This window comes from Vulpes lagopus, chromosome 2 (assembly GCF_018345385.1).
Source record: "Vulpes lagopus strain Blue_001 chromosome 2, ASM1834538v1, whole genome shotgun sequence".
NCBI lineage: Eukaryota > Metazoa > Chordata > Mammalia > Carnivora > Canidae > Vulpes > Vulpes lagopus.
This window is the reverse complement of record NC_054825.1, coordinates 80,043,702-80,060,288: the sequence shown is the minus strand read 5'-3', so window position 1 is coordinate 80,060,288 and position 16,587 is coordinate 80,043,702. Positions and strand designations below refer to the sequence as shown.

The following is a 16,587-nucleotide window of genomic DNA, read 5'->3' as shown; positions in this document are numbered from 1 at the left end:
TAGAGGAGAGCTTGGATGTAGCAGCCAGCAGAGGAGCATACTTTTTATTTTTTATTTTTTTAAATTTTTTTTTTTTTTTTTTTTTTTTATTTATGATAGTCACAGAGAGAGAGAGAGGCAGAGACACAGGCGGAGGGAGAAGCAGGCTCCATGCACCGGGAGCCCGATGTGGGATTCGATCCCGGGTCTCCAGGATCGCGCCCTGGGCCAAAGGCAGGCGCCAAACCGCTGCGCCACCCAGAGATCCCGAGGAGCATACTTTTTAGAGTCAAGATGTATGTGTCACTTTCTAGCCTCATCAGACATCATTGTTTGGGGATAAACCCACGGATGCCATGGTTCTCGAGCTTGGCCGTATGTCAGAATCACTTGGAGTGCTGTCAATCCCAGTGCCCAACAAGCATCTCATACCAATTACCTCTGTCTCTGGGCTGGGATCTATGCAGAAGTAGTTTTTTAAACCAGCTACGTATTGGGTGATTCTATTACGTTGCCACAGCTGAGAATCTCTGAGTAAGGGCATTAAATTGGTTGGCCTTCCCAAGTAAGCTGGTTGTATCTCCAGTTCATCTCTATTGATTTTTTTACTCTGGTAATAATGCAGCAAGATCAGAGGTGGTCAGCTGCACATGAGTGGTTTTCCAAAGTGTGTTGCAACCTCTGAGTAGTGACTGTATTTTGCCTGTGAATCAGTATAGACTTCTCTTTATACGTTGTCAGTGGTATTCTGAAGTTTCTACAAGAAGGGAAAGTGGGTGATTTGTGTATTTGTGTGTGTGCATATCTTGTCTCTGTTTTAGTTAATATGTTATTGTTTGTTCACTCGGAAAACTTGATAATTTACTTCATCATAACTTTTGGTGAGAAATTATCCGAAAGGATCAGATTACTTGGGGAAAAACAAAACTGAAAGTATCATTGTGAAACTAAACAGCATCCGGAAGATTTTTAAAAAGACGTGTTAAACTGAAATGTCTAGAACCAGTGTTTCTGGCTGGTGAAAAGGCTGGCATGCCAGTTGCCACCCTTGGGTATACACATTCTTCCAATATTTATACATTCTCAGCCCTTTGAATACAGTTGCCACTAAGAATTCTTAGAGATCCAAAAGTGGGATTGCCAGATAAAACATAGGTTGTCCAGTTAAAATGTGAACTTCAGATAAACAATGAATAATTACTTAGTATAAGTATAAATAGGTCTTAAGTATGACATGAGACACACTAAAACAGTTATCTCTTATTTATCTGAAGTTCACGTTTGACCAAGTATCCTGTATTTTTATTTTCTAAATCTGGCAACTCTGGAGATGTTGGCTGGATGGAGAGCCAGAGCACTGTGCAGTTCTTCTGGGCTGGATCTCCTCCATGTGACCTTGCCTCTCACCATATTCCTGCATGGAATATGCAGAAGCTGCTACTCAGCTGTGCAGCCCACACTCTTACTCTGCTGTCTTCCTATATGTCTGATAGGTTTTCCCATCTTTGGTATTAGAGACATAGGTTTGAAAAGAACCACACACGCACACACACAATCTGCACTTAAATTCTGAATGGTAGAAGCAATGTTAGTTATGACCTCCTACTTCCAGCCAGTAAGCCCTGTGGCAGGTGCAGTATGTTGTATTTGAGTACTTTTCCACCATTTGGGAGATGCAAGAGTCCTGTCTCCCTTAGAAACCTGGGCATGTGGCCTGGCCTCCTGGGTACTTGTCTGGCTTGGTTTACTAGAAAATTCCACTCTCAATCAAGTTAAAACTGGCTAGCTTTCACCTACCTCTCCAGAGACTGACCTTCACCTTCCTCTCCTGAGGTTCGTTTTGTTGGTCTTAAATAAAGGGCTCTGTCAGTTGAGTCGAGGCACAAGCTGGAACTTCTTCCAAAGTTTTCCATCAAGTCAACTAATGCTTATATGTGCCACCTGAAAAGGGTAGGGGGGAAGGGAGGGAGAGAATGTGGGTGTTTCTTACTAGTACTGTGTATATTAATTCTGTTTGAGGTGGGCAATTTTTCTCACTTGATTATAAAGCTAAACCCAGTCTTACGTGCACATAGTCTATACTGTGAAATTTTGGAGATAGCCATTATTATTTATAGAAGACAGTCCCGAATCCTGAATCATTTCAAACTTGTAGAAAAATAGCAAAAAGTATATAGTATATGTATACCACCTGTATGTAAACATTTTGCCATAATTTCTTCAGACTTTTAAAAGCCAGAGCTGAGGCCCGTGTCGCAATCCTCCTTTAATCCATTTTCTCTGCTCACCTCCCCAGAGTTCCCAAAATTGGGGTGGGAGCCGCCGCAACGCAGAACTGTAGGAGGCGCCATTCCCAGGCAACCTGTCTTTGTGTTCCTAGGCAATGTGCAGTGTGGGTTTTCTAAACCCTGTACAAACAGTATTAATGTATAAATTTTGGTGATCATATTATTGTAAATGACACCAGTTTTGTCTCTTCCTAATTCTTACGTGTTATTTCTTCCTGCCTTGTCCCAGACCTCTGGCATAATATAGGAAAATAAGGGCAACAGTGGGCATTCTCAATCTTGCTTCCTGAAGTTTCTTATTACATTTGAAGTTTGCTGAAAGTTCTTGATAGATATCATGAATTCGACTTCCTTCTGTTGATGGAAAGTTGGCTTTTCTTCTCTTTAAAATCAAGAATGAATGTTGAACTTTATTAAGATATTTTTCTGTGTCATTCTGTATTGTTTTGAGATTTTGAAGTAATGGTTTTTCTCCTTTAGTTTATTGTTGTAGATGTCACTTGATAAATTTTCAGATGTCATGTAATTCTTGCATTCTTAGAATAAACTCTGCATAGTTGCATGGTTTATTTTCACAAATCACTGAACTAGCTTTGCTAATTTTTGTTATTTTTAGTCTATCCTTTTTCTGTTTTTAATTGCATTATAAAAAGAGAACATGGGGGACACCTGGGTGGCTCAGTGGTTGAGGGTCTGCCTTTGGTTCAAGGTGTGATCCCGGGGTCTTGGGATCGAGTCCCACATCAGGCTCCCTGCATAGAGCCTGCTTCTCCCTCTGCTTGTGTCTCTGCCTCTCTGTGTGTCTCATGAATAAATAAATAAAATCTTAAAAAAAAAAAAACATGGTCTGTATGATAGTATTCACTTTGAAATTTTTAAAGAGATTTTCAATATGAATCATCAGTTTTTGCAAATATATGTGCCTAAAAAGGATGTGTATTGTTGATTTGTTGGGTTCTGGGTTATATATGATCAGGGTTATTAATTGTATCAGTCAGTGTTTTTATTTGCTTGATTTATTAATTTATGATGGAGGGGTATTGCTAGTCCCCTATTTTACTTATTTCTGTCAGTTTTTGCTTTATATATTTTAGGAGTAACGTGTTAGTTGCATTCAAGGTCATGATTATACGTACCACCTAACTTAATAAATAAAACATTACAAATGCGTTCGAAGCATTTTGTATGCCCTTTACCATCCCCTTAGGTGAAATTGTTTGTTAATCCTGTGTATTTCTTTATACATAGGTATACAGTCCCCAAACAATATATAAAATGGTTATGTGTTTTAAAAGTCTATAAAAAAAGGCATCCTCCTATGTGTATTTTTTAAACATTTTTTTTTTTAATCTTTATTTATTTATGATAGTCACAGAGAGAGAGAGAGGCAGAGACACAGGCAGAGGGAGAAGCAGGCTCCATGCACCGGGAGCCCGATGTGGGATTCGATCCCGGGTCTCCAGGATCGCGCCCTGGGCCAAAGGCAGGCGCCAAACCGCTGCGCCACCCAGGGATCCCTCCTATGTGTATTTTTTGGTGACTTTTTCTCTCGGAATTATTTGTTAGATAATCTGTGTCAGTATGTATAGCTCTAGGTCATTTATTTTATTTTTATTTTTTAAATTATTTTTAAAAATATTTTATTTATTTATTTGAGAGAGAGCACAAGCAAGGGGAGCGGCAGAGGGAGAGAGAAAAGCAGACTCTCCGCTCAACAGGGAGCTGCTGTGGGCTTGATCCCAGGACCCTGAGCCACCCAGGAGCCCTGGTTCATTCATTTTAATATCTGCATAGTATCACTTTGAATATATCACTCGATATTTTCTTAGCTGTTTTGGTGATACAGATTTAAATTTATTCCCACTTTTCATGGTTAGGAACAATGCTTCTAGTAAATTTTTTTTTTTTTTTTTTTTAACATTTGTGCTCATATGTGAATGCTTCATCAGGAGTAAATTTGAAGTAGCGTTTTTGGTGTATACCTGTAAATTTAATATTGACAAAATGATCTTTAGAGAGGCTGTAGCAATTAATGCTCTCATCAATAATGTGTGGAATTCTCATTCTTCTTTCTTACCAGCAGTTGGTATTAGCAGACTTTTTAACCATTCCCAATCTGATGTGTGTGACATAATATCCCATTGTGGTTTTAATTTGTGTTGTTTTGAAGCCAAGGGAGTTTGTTCTTTTATAGGCTTATTAGCCATTTGGAGCTCTTCTTCCATGAATTGACTGTCCGTTTGCTTATTTTTTTTTTTATTCGTTGCTTCTTTTATTTCTTTATGGTACCTGCTTGTTCTATATGCTAATCTTTTATCAGTTATATGCTTTGCAAATGTTTTATCTATGTATATAGTGTTTCACTTTCTAGCAACTTAATATACATCATTTTGGTAATTTTAATGCAACTCAATTTAAAAATAGATTTCCCTCTTGTAAAAAATCTTTTTTTAAACCCCAATTTCATCAAGATACTGTAATGTCCCTCCAAGGTGTTTTTTTTTTCCCCCTTATGCTTTTCACATTTAGATTTTTAATCCACTGGAATTGATTCTTCTGTATGGTTTGAAGTATGAATACTTCTTATATTTGGATTAAGAAATAATCTACCCTTTCTCCATAAGTTTCGATATACTGTCCAACCACACATTCAGTTTCCTTATGTGAGTGGCTCTATTTACAGTCTTTATTTCCTATTTTATATGGTATATTTTGTTGTCTGTGTACCAATGGCAGAGTTCCTCAATTATGACTTTTTTATTATCCTTGTCTTTTCTGTGCTGTGTTTTTCATTAATTATTGTGTTTTTTATTCACAAATTACTTCCTTGATTGTGCCAGCTTACCTAGCTTTTCAGCCTTTAATTTCAATGAGTATACTTTACATTCGTAATATTTATGAATTCTTTAGTTACCTACTATTCTTTTTTAATCCATGGTGTGCTGTTACTGTCATTGTTCATAATGGTTGTTTTTATGTTGGTGAAGATTCTAAGCATGACAAGAATACTTGTAACATGTTTAATATTTAAAACTTGTGGGATTATATTTAATATTTAAGTATATATTTAATATTTAAAACTTTAATACTTATTGTGGGATTTTGTGTTTCAATATTTGGTTTTGTTGCCTATGTTGACATTTAGCTTTCTTCACATGTACTGGCAGCTTGGTTTGAAGGCTCCCTATCTATAGGTTGCTTTAAAAGAAAAAAAAAAAGACTAAAGAAAATAAGTTATCCCTCCACCTTTATGCTTGTCTATTTTGCAATTGTCTTAGCTGGTCCTTGCAAGGTCCCCAGACCAGAAGTTGGTCTTCCATTGGTGTTTGGGGTTCCCAGGCCAAGATGGTGATATGGGTATTGCAGATTTAGTCACTGGGGACAGGAGTGGGCAGGGTTTGGAGTCTGGTCTTCATCCCTGTCTGTATCCTCCAGTTCAAGCCTCCAGATAGCAGTTGACAGCAGATTCTTCTATCTTCTCTTTAGCTACCCTACTCCTCCTTTCTCACTCTTTCTTTTTTAAGATGTATTTATTTGAAAAAAAAAAAAAAAAAAAGATGTATTTATTTGAGAGAGAGAGAGCGAGCGAGCAAGTGAGCATGGTAGGGAGGGCCAGAGGGAGAAGGAGAGAGAGAATCCCAAGCAGACTCCATGCTGAGTACAGAGCCCAAGGTGGGACTTGATTTCACCACCCTGAGATCAGGACCCAAGCAGAAACCAGGAGTCCAATGCTTAAACCACTGCACCACCTAGGCACCCCTCTCCCTTTTTCTAAGCAGCAAGCTTGCCCCCCTCCGTTTTCTACCCCGCCCCTCCCCGGGGACCCTCTCAGCCCCTGTTGCTCTACAGAAACCTGACTCCAGGCCATCCTGTCTGCCTCTGGAACTGGGGCCCAGCATTTCGGGTGCAAAGTACTGCTTGGCTGTTCTTTTCCAGTTCTGTTTCTCCAGGATGTTACTATATTTTGGTTCTCATTTGTGACTTCTAACTTTCTTGCTTTGTATTTTAGATTTCCTTGTCATGCAGGTTTAGGAGAGACTGAAAAAGGTGAACCTATAACAACTGGAGGTCTGTTGGGTCCCTTAACTTTTTGGAAACCTGGTCAGAAATATCCCTTACTTGTTCCAGTTTTTCTTTTTCCTTTTTTTTTTTTTTTTTTAAGATTTTATTTATTTATTCATGAGAGACCCAGACACACACACACACACATACACACACACACACACACACACACACACAGGCAGAAGGAGAAGCAGGCTCCCTGCAGGTAGCCCAATACAGGACTCAATCCCAGGACCTGGGATCATGCCCTGAGACAAAGGCAGACCCTCAACTGCTGAACCAACCAAGCGTCCCCCAGTTTTTCTCATCTAGTTACCATGTCCACATTAGTCCATCTTTCATAGTAAAGAAAAGCGTTCATTTCACACTCTGGTCCACCCTCCTCAGTCCCCACGTGCCCACCCCTGCAGAACCCTGTGTCCTGGTGGCTGAGTTTCAAGTTTAAATATGAAGTATTGTGACTGCCACCTAATGGCAGTCATGGGGTACTTTCAGCCGTGGCCTGGATTTTTTTTTTTTTTTTTTTTTTCTGGATTTTATTCTGACAAGTGTGTGCCTCTCTAGATTTGCTTCCTGGCTTTGACATGCTACATGAATAGAAAGGGAAATATAAGTCCTAGGGAGCTTGTTATGTTCCTGGGGTTCTAAGCTGTTTAGTATCTCTCCTTTAACAGATAGAAAATAGGGGTGTCAGAAGAAAACCACAGGGAAAGGTGAGTTATCCCACACTGGGAGCTGGAATTTCATTGAATGGATGTCCCGGTGGTAAACTGTCTAATGGGGCCTGGCCCTGAATACGTGCCTGGGGCATCTGGGTAAAGTCAAGACATATAGCCATGAATTTGCTGACCTTTGTACCTATCTTATACCATCACCTTGGGACATACAGACTCAACTGCTGAGTATTTAAAGGATACACATACCTTAATCATTGCCCGCTTCCCTTCAGTTTATCCTCTTCTCTAAGCCCTTTTCTGTCCATTCCAGTTATTGAAAGCCTCTAAAGTGGTCTGAGTCTCCACATAGTAAATAAACTTAGCTGGACACTTAGCATGTTTATCAGCTATGACTGCAATAATGCTGTGTAACAGGCTGTATGAAACCTAGTAGTTTTCCATCTCAAGCATTTATTTGCAGAAGCCATCTGTGGTTCAACCGAGGCAGGCTGGGCTGTTGCATGCTGTGCACAGACTGGATGTGGCCACTGACTATGGTGAGGGCATAGGTCTGTGCTGTGGGACCCAGGCCGACTGAGGAGTGGTCACCTGGGGTATGTTCTTTTGTGAAAGAGTGGGAGTGACAGAGGCAGGCCAAACTGGGTGCAAGCAAATTTAAATAGTCTCTTTCCCATCATGTCAGTTCACTCTCCACTAGGAGAGTATCTTCTGGGGCTTCTGGAGATACTCTGTATTCCAAGCAGAAAGGGCAGGCATGAGTGCATGAGTACCTGCTGAGCAATGTTCCAGGCTTTGACAGCTGTGTATCAAACAAGTGAATGGAATCAAATCTTTTAAGAAAACAAAAGCTTCATGTGTTAATACTTCAGTGTAAGTGCGAAAAGCTTCTACGACAATTCAAAAGAGAAGTCTTTCAGGCTGGAAATGTGTGCTGTTCCCTTTCTTATACCCACCCACTGCCTCAACAGTGCCTGGCTTGTGGAGACACTAAACACATGAATGAAAGAGCTACCAGGTTTAGAGAGAAACTCCTAGGCTTCAAGAGTTGGGATAATCTCCCGGTCTATGAATACTGGCATTTTTATATTTCTGCCTGAAAAAATCCTAAATGTCCTTAACCACGGAGAGAGATTGAAAGATAAATTCCTAACTTCGCGGGATGTCTTCCAGCTCTTGTCCAATCATGTATTTTTCTGATAATGGAAACTAGTCATCTCCTTTTTATACCTATCTAGAACAACATAATGGCTACTTTCACTGATGATTCGTATAACTTCTACATGCCCTCATCCTTTTTGAGGAGACAGGATGAATCTCTATCTAAATTTGATTCAGATGCTAAGATTGATAACTCCACACATAAACCACACACAAAAGAGGATAGGAAAAGGTTCACTTACTAAAATAATGAGACTTCTGGGGAGAGCAGGCCAGAAAAGGCCTTGAAAGGAAGGAGACTGGTTTGGGATTTTACAGTGTTTAGGGTATAGAGCCAGGCTGAGGATCCCCACTTACGGGGCAGTAGCTTGTGTGGTTCTAATTCCCTGCTTATGTCAAAGGCTTGTTATTTAGATTGTCCAGATGTGAGGCAAAGGGGACGAGGGAGAGGTATTATTAGCAGTCTGGCATCAAAAAAAAAAAAAAAAAAAAAAAAGGTTGGGCTCCTTATTATACACTTCCACTGTTCTTGTTGCAGGTCCACTAATAAAGAGGTGTTATATTGACATTTCAGGTGATGGACTTGCTGACAGCTATTGACTTGGATTATACCCCATTTTTTTCTCTGGACTCCACTGACTTTAATCTTCCTCGATTGTTTCTAACAGATACGAAAGCAGCGATCCCTGCCCCGACCTGTACAACTACTGCATTGTTTATAGGCACATGGCAAGGGAAACAAATCTAGAAGACCTACCGTGTACCAAGAGCAGGCCAAATGCTTTGCCCTCCTGAGCATATAAATATGAAAGCTCAAATTTTATTTTATTCTTAGGTATTGAAGTAAGTTGTCTGTGATTTTGCCTTTGATGACCCAGCACCGTTTTCATTAATGTTAGAGATAGTTGGAGAAAGTTTCTGCATTTGTTCTTGGGTAACTTTGTTTGAATTCATCCGTCAGTAATTCCCAAATGACATCTCTTATGTACCAGCTCTGTGACTTGGAGCATATATTTATACATTTTTACTACTTTAAAAATTTTAAACTTTTTTTGTACTGTGTAGGACTTTCTGTGTGATTAAAAGTAACCTATCTTCAGAGGCAGTGGTTCTCAAACTATAGAATGCATCATGATCACTTGGGAGCCTCGTTAGAGCATCCTCTGAGTTTTTATTGAGTCTGAGGTGGGCCTGAGAATTAGCATTTCTGAGAAGTTCCCAGTGATCTTTAGTTCCAGAGACTAAACTTTGACCAACACTATCTTATAACAGTAATATTCATAAAGTTGTGGGTTTAATGTGCTAGTTTGATTTTTTTCCTAACATACATTAAAATAACTATTCACCTGTTAAAGTTCAGCTGTCTATTAGCAAAACAAAACAAAACAAAAAAAACCCCTCATATTGTGCATGCAAAGCTTTGGAAACTCTGACTGAATATTCTCCAGGTATAAATTCAGAGAAAGGATCCTTTGCCTTTAAGACTGAAGGTATGTGTTTTAACCTGTGTGTAGCAATGTGAGGCAATGGGTCAAGCCAATGAAAGGTGAAGGCAGTGCAAATTAGAATGCATGAGCAGGAAGAGAGCCACAGTTCTCATCCATTAGGGAATCAGGAATTCTCTAATTCTCCAACTGTATGCATGATCCATTTCTTCCAATGAGATGTGTGTATATCTGTGTAGGGGAAGGGTTTGGATACATGTAAGAGCATATAAGTGAAAACCAGATACAACCACAAACTGGTGGCCATAGTTCTGAAAGTCCCAATAGAGAAAATAGATGAATCATAATCACATAACTTGATGGGACCAGCCATTGTAACTCACACTGTTCATGTTAACCCTGGACTCGTCAAACCTCCTTGGGGTTAAAAATGCCCCAGGCCCCTTTTAAAAAGTTATAGAAAGGATTTATCAAGTCCACTAGTGATTCTAGTGATTGGGTGAAGCCAGCAACCTTTAAATGCCTAGGAACTTTGAGCATTGGTTGTACCTGAAGCTTACCCAACTATAAGAAGAACAGTAGTAGCAAACGAACAACTCCACAGGGGAAAAATCACAGGCTTGTGGGCCAGAATGACCTTGCCGGCACTTACTAGCATTTGAATTGGGGAAAGGTGTTCAAACCGTGTACCTCAGTTTCCTTATCTGTAAACCCACCTTGTGAGTGTGATGTGAAGATGTCATATATTAATTATTTGTGTCAAGTGCTTAGAACAGTTACTGAAAAATAGCACTCAGTGTTACTTGTACCCATTTATAATTAAGGGAAACTGAGTGGAACTCTAGTTTTGGTGACTACATGCCTCCCTATGTTAGCAAGATCACCTTCAATTCTGCTCTTGGTGAATTGGAAGATGCATACTCTCATGATATTCGGCAGAAAGCCTGTTTTGTTGTTGTGAGCTGATTGAAAAAAAAAAAAAGGAACTTTTGTGCTACAAAAGGGATCCATTCAAATTAGATTAAGTACTTGACTAGAAAGATTTTTTTTTTTTTTAATGGAGGTAAGTTCTTAAATATTTTCCCCCAAAATGTTGAATCCTGCCTGTCAGGATCCTTTTTCCTATTTCTGTCTTTTCATATAATATATTATTTTCATAAAAATATTCTTCAAGCTTCTTTCTTGTGGGCTGGGTTAATTGAATTTATTTGTTAATTTCCTTTGGGGCTAATGTAGCCTCAAAGTGGTCTGCCCTTCTCAAGCCCTGAAACTCAAAATCTTGATTTCTCTTTTTCATGTGGTAGTCCCAGAGCTACTGGAGACCAGGGTGAAATTCTCTTTTTAACAACAACAAAAAAAACATCCTTAGTCTTGAATTGAGATTTCTGCCTCACTACCCTCACGTCCAAGAAAGAAGGGCTCTACCTTTGCATCTGCAAACTTAGAAAATGTAGAGGAGGGGACTGCCACTAACTAGTCATGTTTGGAAACCACCAATCTTGCCTAGACTCATTATTCTGTAACTTTTATATTCTCTTGTAAATCCATGGCATGAGCATTCCTTCTCAGCAGTGGGGATGTGTTCTTTGCCACTTGTAACACTGGGAAATATTCAAAAATATTTGAAGAAGGGATGAATCATGATTTGCTGGGTGTTAGCTTTGCAATAATAGTCTCCATCAATCTCTAAATTAGTCATAACTATATCTGTCACACCCTTACAGGTACAATTTACACAAAATGAATAATTTCAAATATATTCTGTGTAATTTCTATTTAGAATGCATATGTTATTTCCAAGGAGCATCAGTTTTGTAAGAAGGTTGGCTTAACTACAATTTGCCAACTTTGTAAAGGCATGGAATTGAGTTTTGATTATGCTTTTTTTCCTTACATTTTAATGTTAGGTATACATACAGAAAATGACATAAAACACATAGAGGTTAAAGAATAATTTTTCATTGACCCCCTCATGTGATGCCACCTTGCTCAATCATAACCCGACTCACTTTGTCTTTTCCTGGATCCCACCATTATCCTGACTTTTGTTACTATTATTTGCTTTCTTTTTATAGGTATTTTTTTCCATTGATGTGTAGCCAGGATGCAGATTGTTGGGTAGGGAGGTATGAGTAGCTTCAACTTTATTAGAAAAATACCAAGCATTTTTCATAGTGATTGTACCAGTTTGTACTCTTGCCATGATTATGTGAGTATTTTGTCAGCCTTCCAGTATTCCTGATTACTAATGAGGATGAGTACCTTTGAATATATCTGTACTAGCATGTTGTCTTTTTAGGTGCCTGTTGGCATTTTTTCACCCATTTTTCATTTTGTGTAGTTTTGTAGGAAATAATGCACATGCGTGTGCACACACGCACGCACACACACACACACACAATTTTTTATTATTTGTTTTAAGTGTATTTTCCCAATCTGTGGCCTTGTCTTTTCCCTCTATGGTGTATTTTGGTGAAATGAAGTTCTTAATTTTAATGTAGTCAAATTTTCTTTCCTTTATATGTAATGCTTTTTGAATCTTAAGTTTTTTTGTGACCTGAAATTATAAAAATATTCTGTTGTATTGTCTTATTAAACATTTGTAGTTTGGTTTTTTACAGTTTAGGTTTTAATCATCTTAAAATTGGTTATTATCAGATATTAAGTTGGGATCCGATTTTTGTTCTTCCATAGGCATATCCACTTTTCCTAACCAATAATTATTAGAAAGAACATTCTTAGTGTAAACAAAGGTCTTCCATGATACTTCTGTCTTGTAAAGTGACCATGAATTCACCATGTCTTTCTGAGCCCTGTAGTCTGTTCTGTTATCGATGAGCCCTCTTTCAACACTGTGCTACTTTAATTATGTTGTGATAAAAATAATTCTTATCAGAGTGTAAGGCAAGTTGTCTTATTTTTGTATTTTCAAGAGTTTCTTGGCTCTTATTTTTTTTTGCATATCTGTGCTTCGTTATATGTTTTAGAATGAACTCTTTATTCAAAAAAAAAAAAAAACCGCAAACCCTTAGAAATGTTTAACAGCATTGCACTGAATCAGTAAATCAACTTGGGAAAATTAACAACTTTACAATATTGAGTCTTATTAAAAAACATAGCTTGCTCACTCTCTGTGTCTTGGCAATATATTTAAATATGATGTTTTTGTTTTCTCATGAGGTCTTGCAAATTAATGAGGTTTTTCTAAGTACTTAGTGTTTTTAGAGGTACTGTGAATGTTAGGTTTTCCTTTTTTTTTTTTTTTTTTTTTTTTTTAAGATTTTATTCCTTCATAAGAGACACACAGAGAGAGGCAGAGACAAGGCAGAGGGAGAAGCAGGCTTCCTCCAGGGAGCCTGAGGCAGGACTCAATTCCAGGACCCCAGGATCATGACCTGAGCCAAAGGCAGATGCTCACCCACTAAGCCACCCAGGTGCCCCAGGTTTTCTGTGTGAAACTTGCTGGTATCAGGATTTTGTATACTTATATTTAGCAAATCTACTAAACTCATATATTAATTCTAACATGTTATCTGCAGGCAGTCTTTTGGATTTTTCTAAATATATGATCATAATAATAGCTTAATTTTTTCTTTTATTTTTTATATGTAAATGCATGTATGCGTGTGTGTGTGTGTGTGTGTGTGTGTGTGTGTGTGTATGCACCCACGTTTTCTTTTTTCTTATCCTATTGCATCTGCTAGTATCTTAGGAAAATAATGAATAGAAATAGTAGTAACAGGTCTTGATGAGTTATGCTGAGTCTCCTAGAGAAAACATTTAAAAGTGAAATATTTGTTGATTTTTTAAAAATATTAATACACTATGGGGGCAGCCTGGGTGGCTCAGCGGTTTAGCACCGCCTTCAGCCCAGGGCGTGATCCTGGAGACTCAGGATCGAGTCCCACGTCAGACTCCATGCATGGAGCCTGCTTCTCCCTCTGCCTGTGTCTCTGCCTCTCTCTCTCTCTCTCTCTCTCTCTCTCTCTCTCTCTCTCTCTCTGTTTCTTATGAATAAATAAATAAAATCTCAAAAAAAATTAACACATTATCGAATGAACTTTTTCTTTTTGATGCACAGTTTTATGAATTTTAACTCATGTGTGAATTCATGTAGCCAGCACGGTAATCAGGATTAAGAAAGGTTATTAAGAAAGGTTTCACCCCCAAAATTCCTTTGTGTGCCATTCCTTTTTAGTCAAATTCTAGCCCCCCTCCTTCCCACCTCTGCCCACTGATGCTCTGATCTGTTTTTATCCCTATAACTTTCTTTTCCAGAATGTCATATGAATGGACGTAAACAATACTTAGCCCTCTGAGACTTTTTCACTCTGCATAATGTCTTTGAGATTGATTTATGTTGATGTATGTATCAATAGTAATTCCTTAGTATTGCTGAGCAGTATTCCATTCTATAGATATACCACAATTTGTTTATACATTCACCCTTCAATTACGTGTATTTCCTAGCTCTGCAGTTTATCCATCTTTTTTGAATAAGAAAGCTGCTTAACTTCTTAATGCATTGATTTCTTCATCATTAATGGGGGTAATGTACCTACATCATAGGGTTATTGTAGGAGGAAAAATGAGTCAATATATATATGAAATACTTAGATAATGCCTGATATACATACAGTAAATGCTCAGTAAATATAATCTATTATCATTATCTCCAGTATTGTAAAGATTTTGTGGTAGAAAAACTTGACAAGTTCAAGAAAGTCAGAGTGCCTGGTCTGTAATGAACAAGGCAAAGACAGGGAGAGGTATGTGGGAGCCAGGTCATGAAGGACGCTATGTGCTGCAGTAAGGAGTTAGGATTTCACTCTAAGTGCATTGAAAAGCTGAGGATGAGACATAATCTGGTTCATGCCTTTACTAGATCATTCAGACTGCTGTGAGGAGAATGGGTTAAGGTGGTGGTAGTGAGAGTCAAAGCAGTTGACCTTTCTAGGATATTATAGAGGTCCAGGAGAAGACTATGGTGGCTTAGACCATAGTGGTGATTGATGAGTGTGGGGTTTGATTCAAGGTGTAGTTTGGATGTAAAATTCACAGAACTTGCTGACAGATTCACAGCTCAGTATGACACATTCCCTGTAAGAGCAGCAGTGTGACCATTTATAATAACAGCAACACTCCTGTCCTGTTATGGCTTTACCAATGATTTCCCTCATCCATTTTTGGTTTGACACCTGAGTTTTCATGCCTGATTTCTGAAATCCACTTGAAGAAATAGTCTGTCCTTTTATATATTTTTTAAACAACATCTAACTACTTCTTTAGTACTCATACTCATAACCCCAAACACATTGTTAAGAAAACAACTTATCCTACAAAAATGTTTTTCCATAGCATTTTGCTTTGTGGTCCTCCAGTCTGTATAGTTCTGTGACCCCACATACTTAGTCCTCCTGCTGGAAATAAAGTTGTCCAAGCTGCTTCATGCTTAGCCAGCGGGCTGGTAGTTTTGGTTGTTGGCTGGAGTTCTTGTATACACTTGGAATTTTTTTGTTGGAATCAAGGTTATTAGACTCAGGCTAAAATTGGATCAAAATTTATTTTTGTCCTCCTTTTCAACTTCAAGGCACCCTAGATTATCTCGTCCAAATGACAAATGGTCTTGACTTTCTGAAGTGATCTAAAGATTAAAATCAGCCCTGGGTGCTTGCTTATTAGCCTTGCATTCAAATGGAGATTTTTTTTTTTTTAAGCAGTTAAAAATAGAGTTCTCTGATCTTACATACAAAGTTTTGTTTCCTCTGTGTCTGCTTTTTAAAAAAAATTTTTTTATTTATGTATTCATGAGACACAGAGAGGCAGAGGGAGAAGCAGGCTCCTCATGGGGAGCCCAATGCGGACCCCATCCCCTGACCAATGTTCCCGCTCTGAGCCAAAGGCAGTCAACTGCTGAGCCACCCAGGCATCCCCCAAGGTGTGTCTGCTCTTAACTCGTCTGTATTCTCAGTGCCGCCTGAGCTTCCAGCTCCTCCTTAAAGACAAACACCTGACCCAGTCTTTATCTGGAACACTTATCATGGTGTTTTTTTTTTTTCTTTTTTAACCCTGTCCTATCTGCTTAACTTGGGGCCTCTCATAATTCAGAGTTTGCCAAATGGAAGGAAATTTCCCTTCTATCCTGAGCTACTTGTCCTATCTTGTCCCATTTTTCAACATCTCTTATCAGGTTAATGTCCAGCTGTGGCGTTTATTTACTTAGTTTACTTGTAGGAGGGACTCTGGCATCTTGGAGATTCTCACTTGCATTTTGTGCATAATTTTGTGTGCGTCTTTGTAATTGCCTTCTTTTGTGATCTTACAGAATACCAAGCTGCTATTTTACACTTGAAGAGGGAACACAAAGAAGAAATTGAAAACCTACAGGTATATCTCTTTGATTCTACTGAACCGGTTATATGAGACTGATGTTTCGTTTTCTCATGGGCCAAAGTAAATACTCCCCTTTTGTTGCCATATTTACCTAGACGGCATCTGCAGCTGGTACCTGCCAGTGGGCACTGCCTACATTTATCGTGGGAAGGGAAGACTTGAACTCCATTTTTAATGTAATTCAATTCCTATTTCTAAGAAATGCCACAAGTGCATTTGAGTGGGAAAGGGATATGCTTAGAGAAAATACTGGTTTTATTTGTAAAGCAGGAAACAAGATATTTAGACTTTTACTGTTTGTAGGAAGTCTTTAAAAATCTGTTTTTCCGAACTAGGGGTGGTGGAAGGGGAGGTGGGCGGGGGGTAGGGGTGACTGGGTGGCGGGTACTGAGGTGGGCACTTGACGGGATGAGCACTGGGTGTTATTCTGTATGTTGACAAATTGAACACCAATAAAAAAATAAATTTATTTAAAAAAATCTGTTTTCCCTATGTGCACTGTAAACTATTTTGTTTGGCTTATTCCCATTCATGTTTTTGTGTCCATCCATCTCAGGACATCCTTGCAATAGGATGTCATAGGAG

At 38.6% G+C, this 16,587-nt stretch overlaps 1 protein-coding gene across 1 annotated transcript in view; it reads left to right on the top strand.

The window, feature by feature from the left end:
* Positions 1-16,587, top strand: part of FMN1 (formin 1) — a 419,007-nt gene that overhangs the window by 173,124 nt on the left and 229,296 nt on the right. Inside the window, 1 exon segment of the mRNA XM_041746469.1 lies at positions 15,935-15,996. Within this exon segment, the coding sequence (XP_041602403.1) occupies positions 15,935-15,996 (62 nt within the window).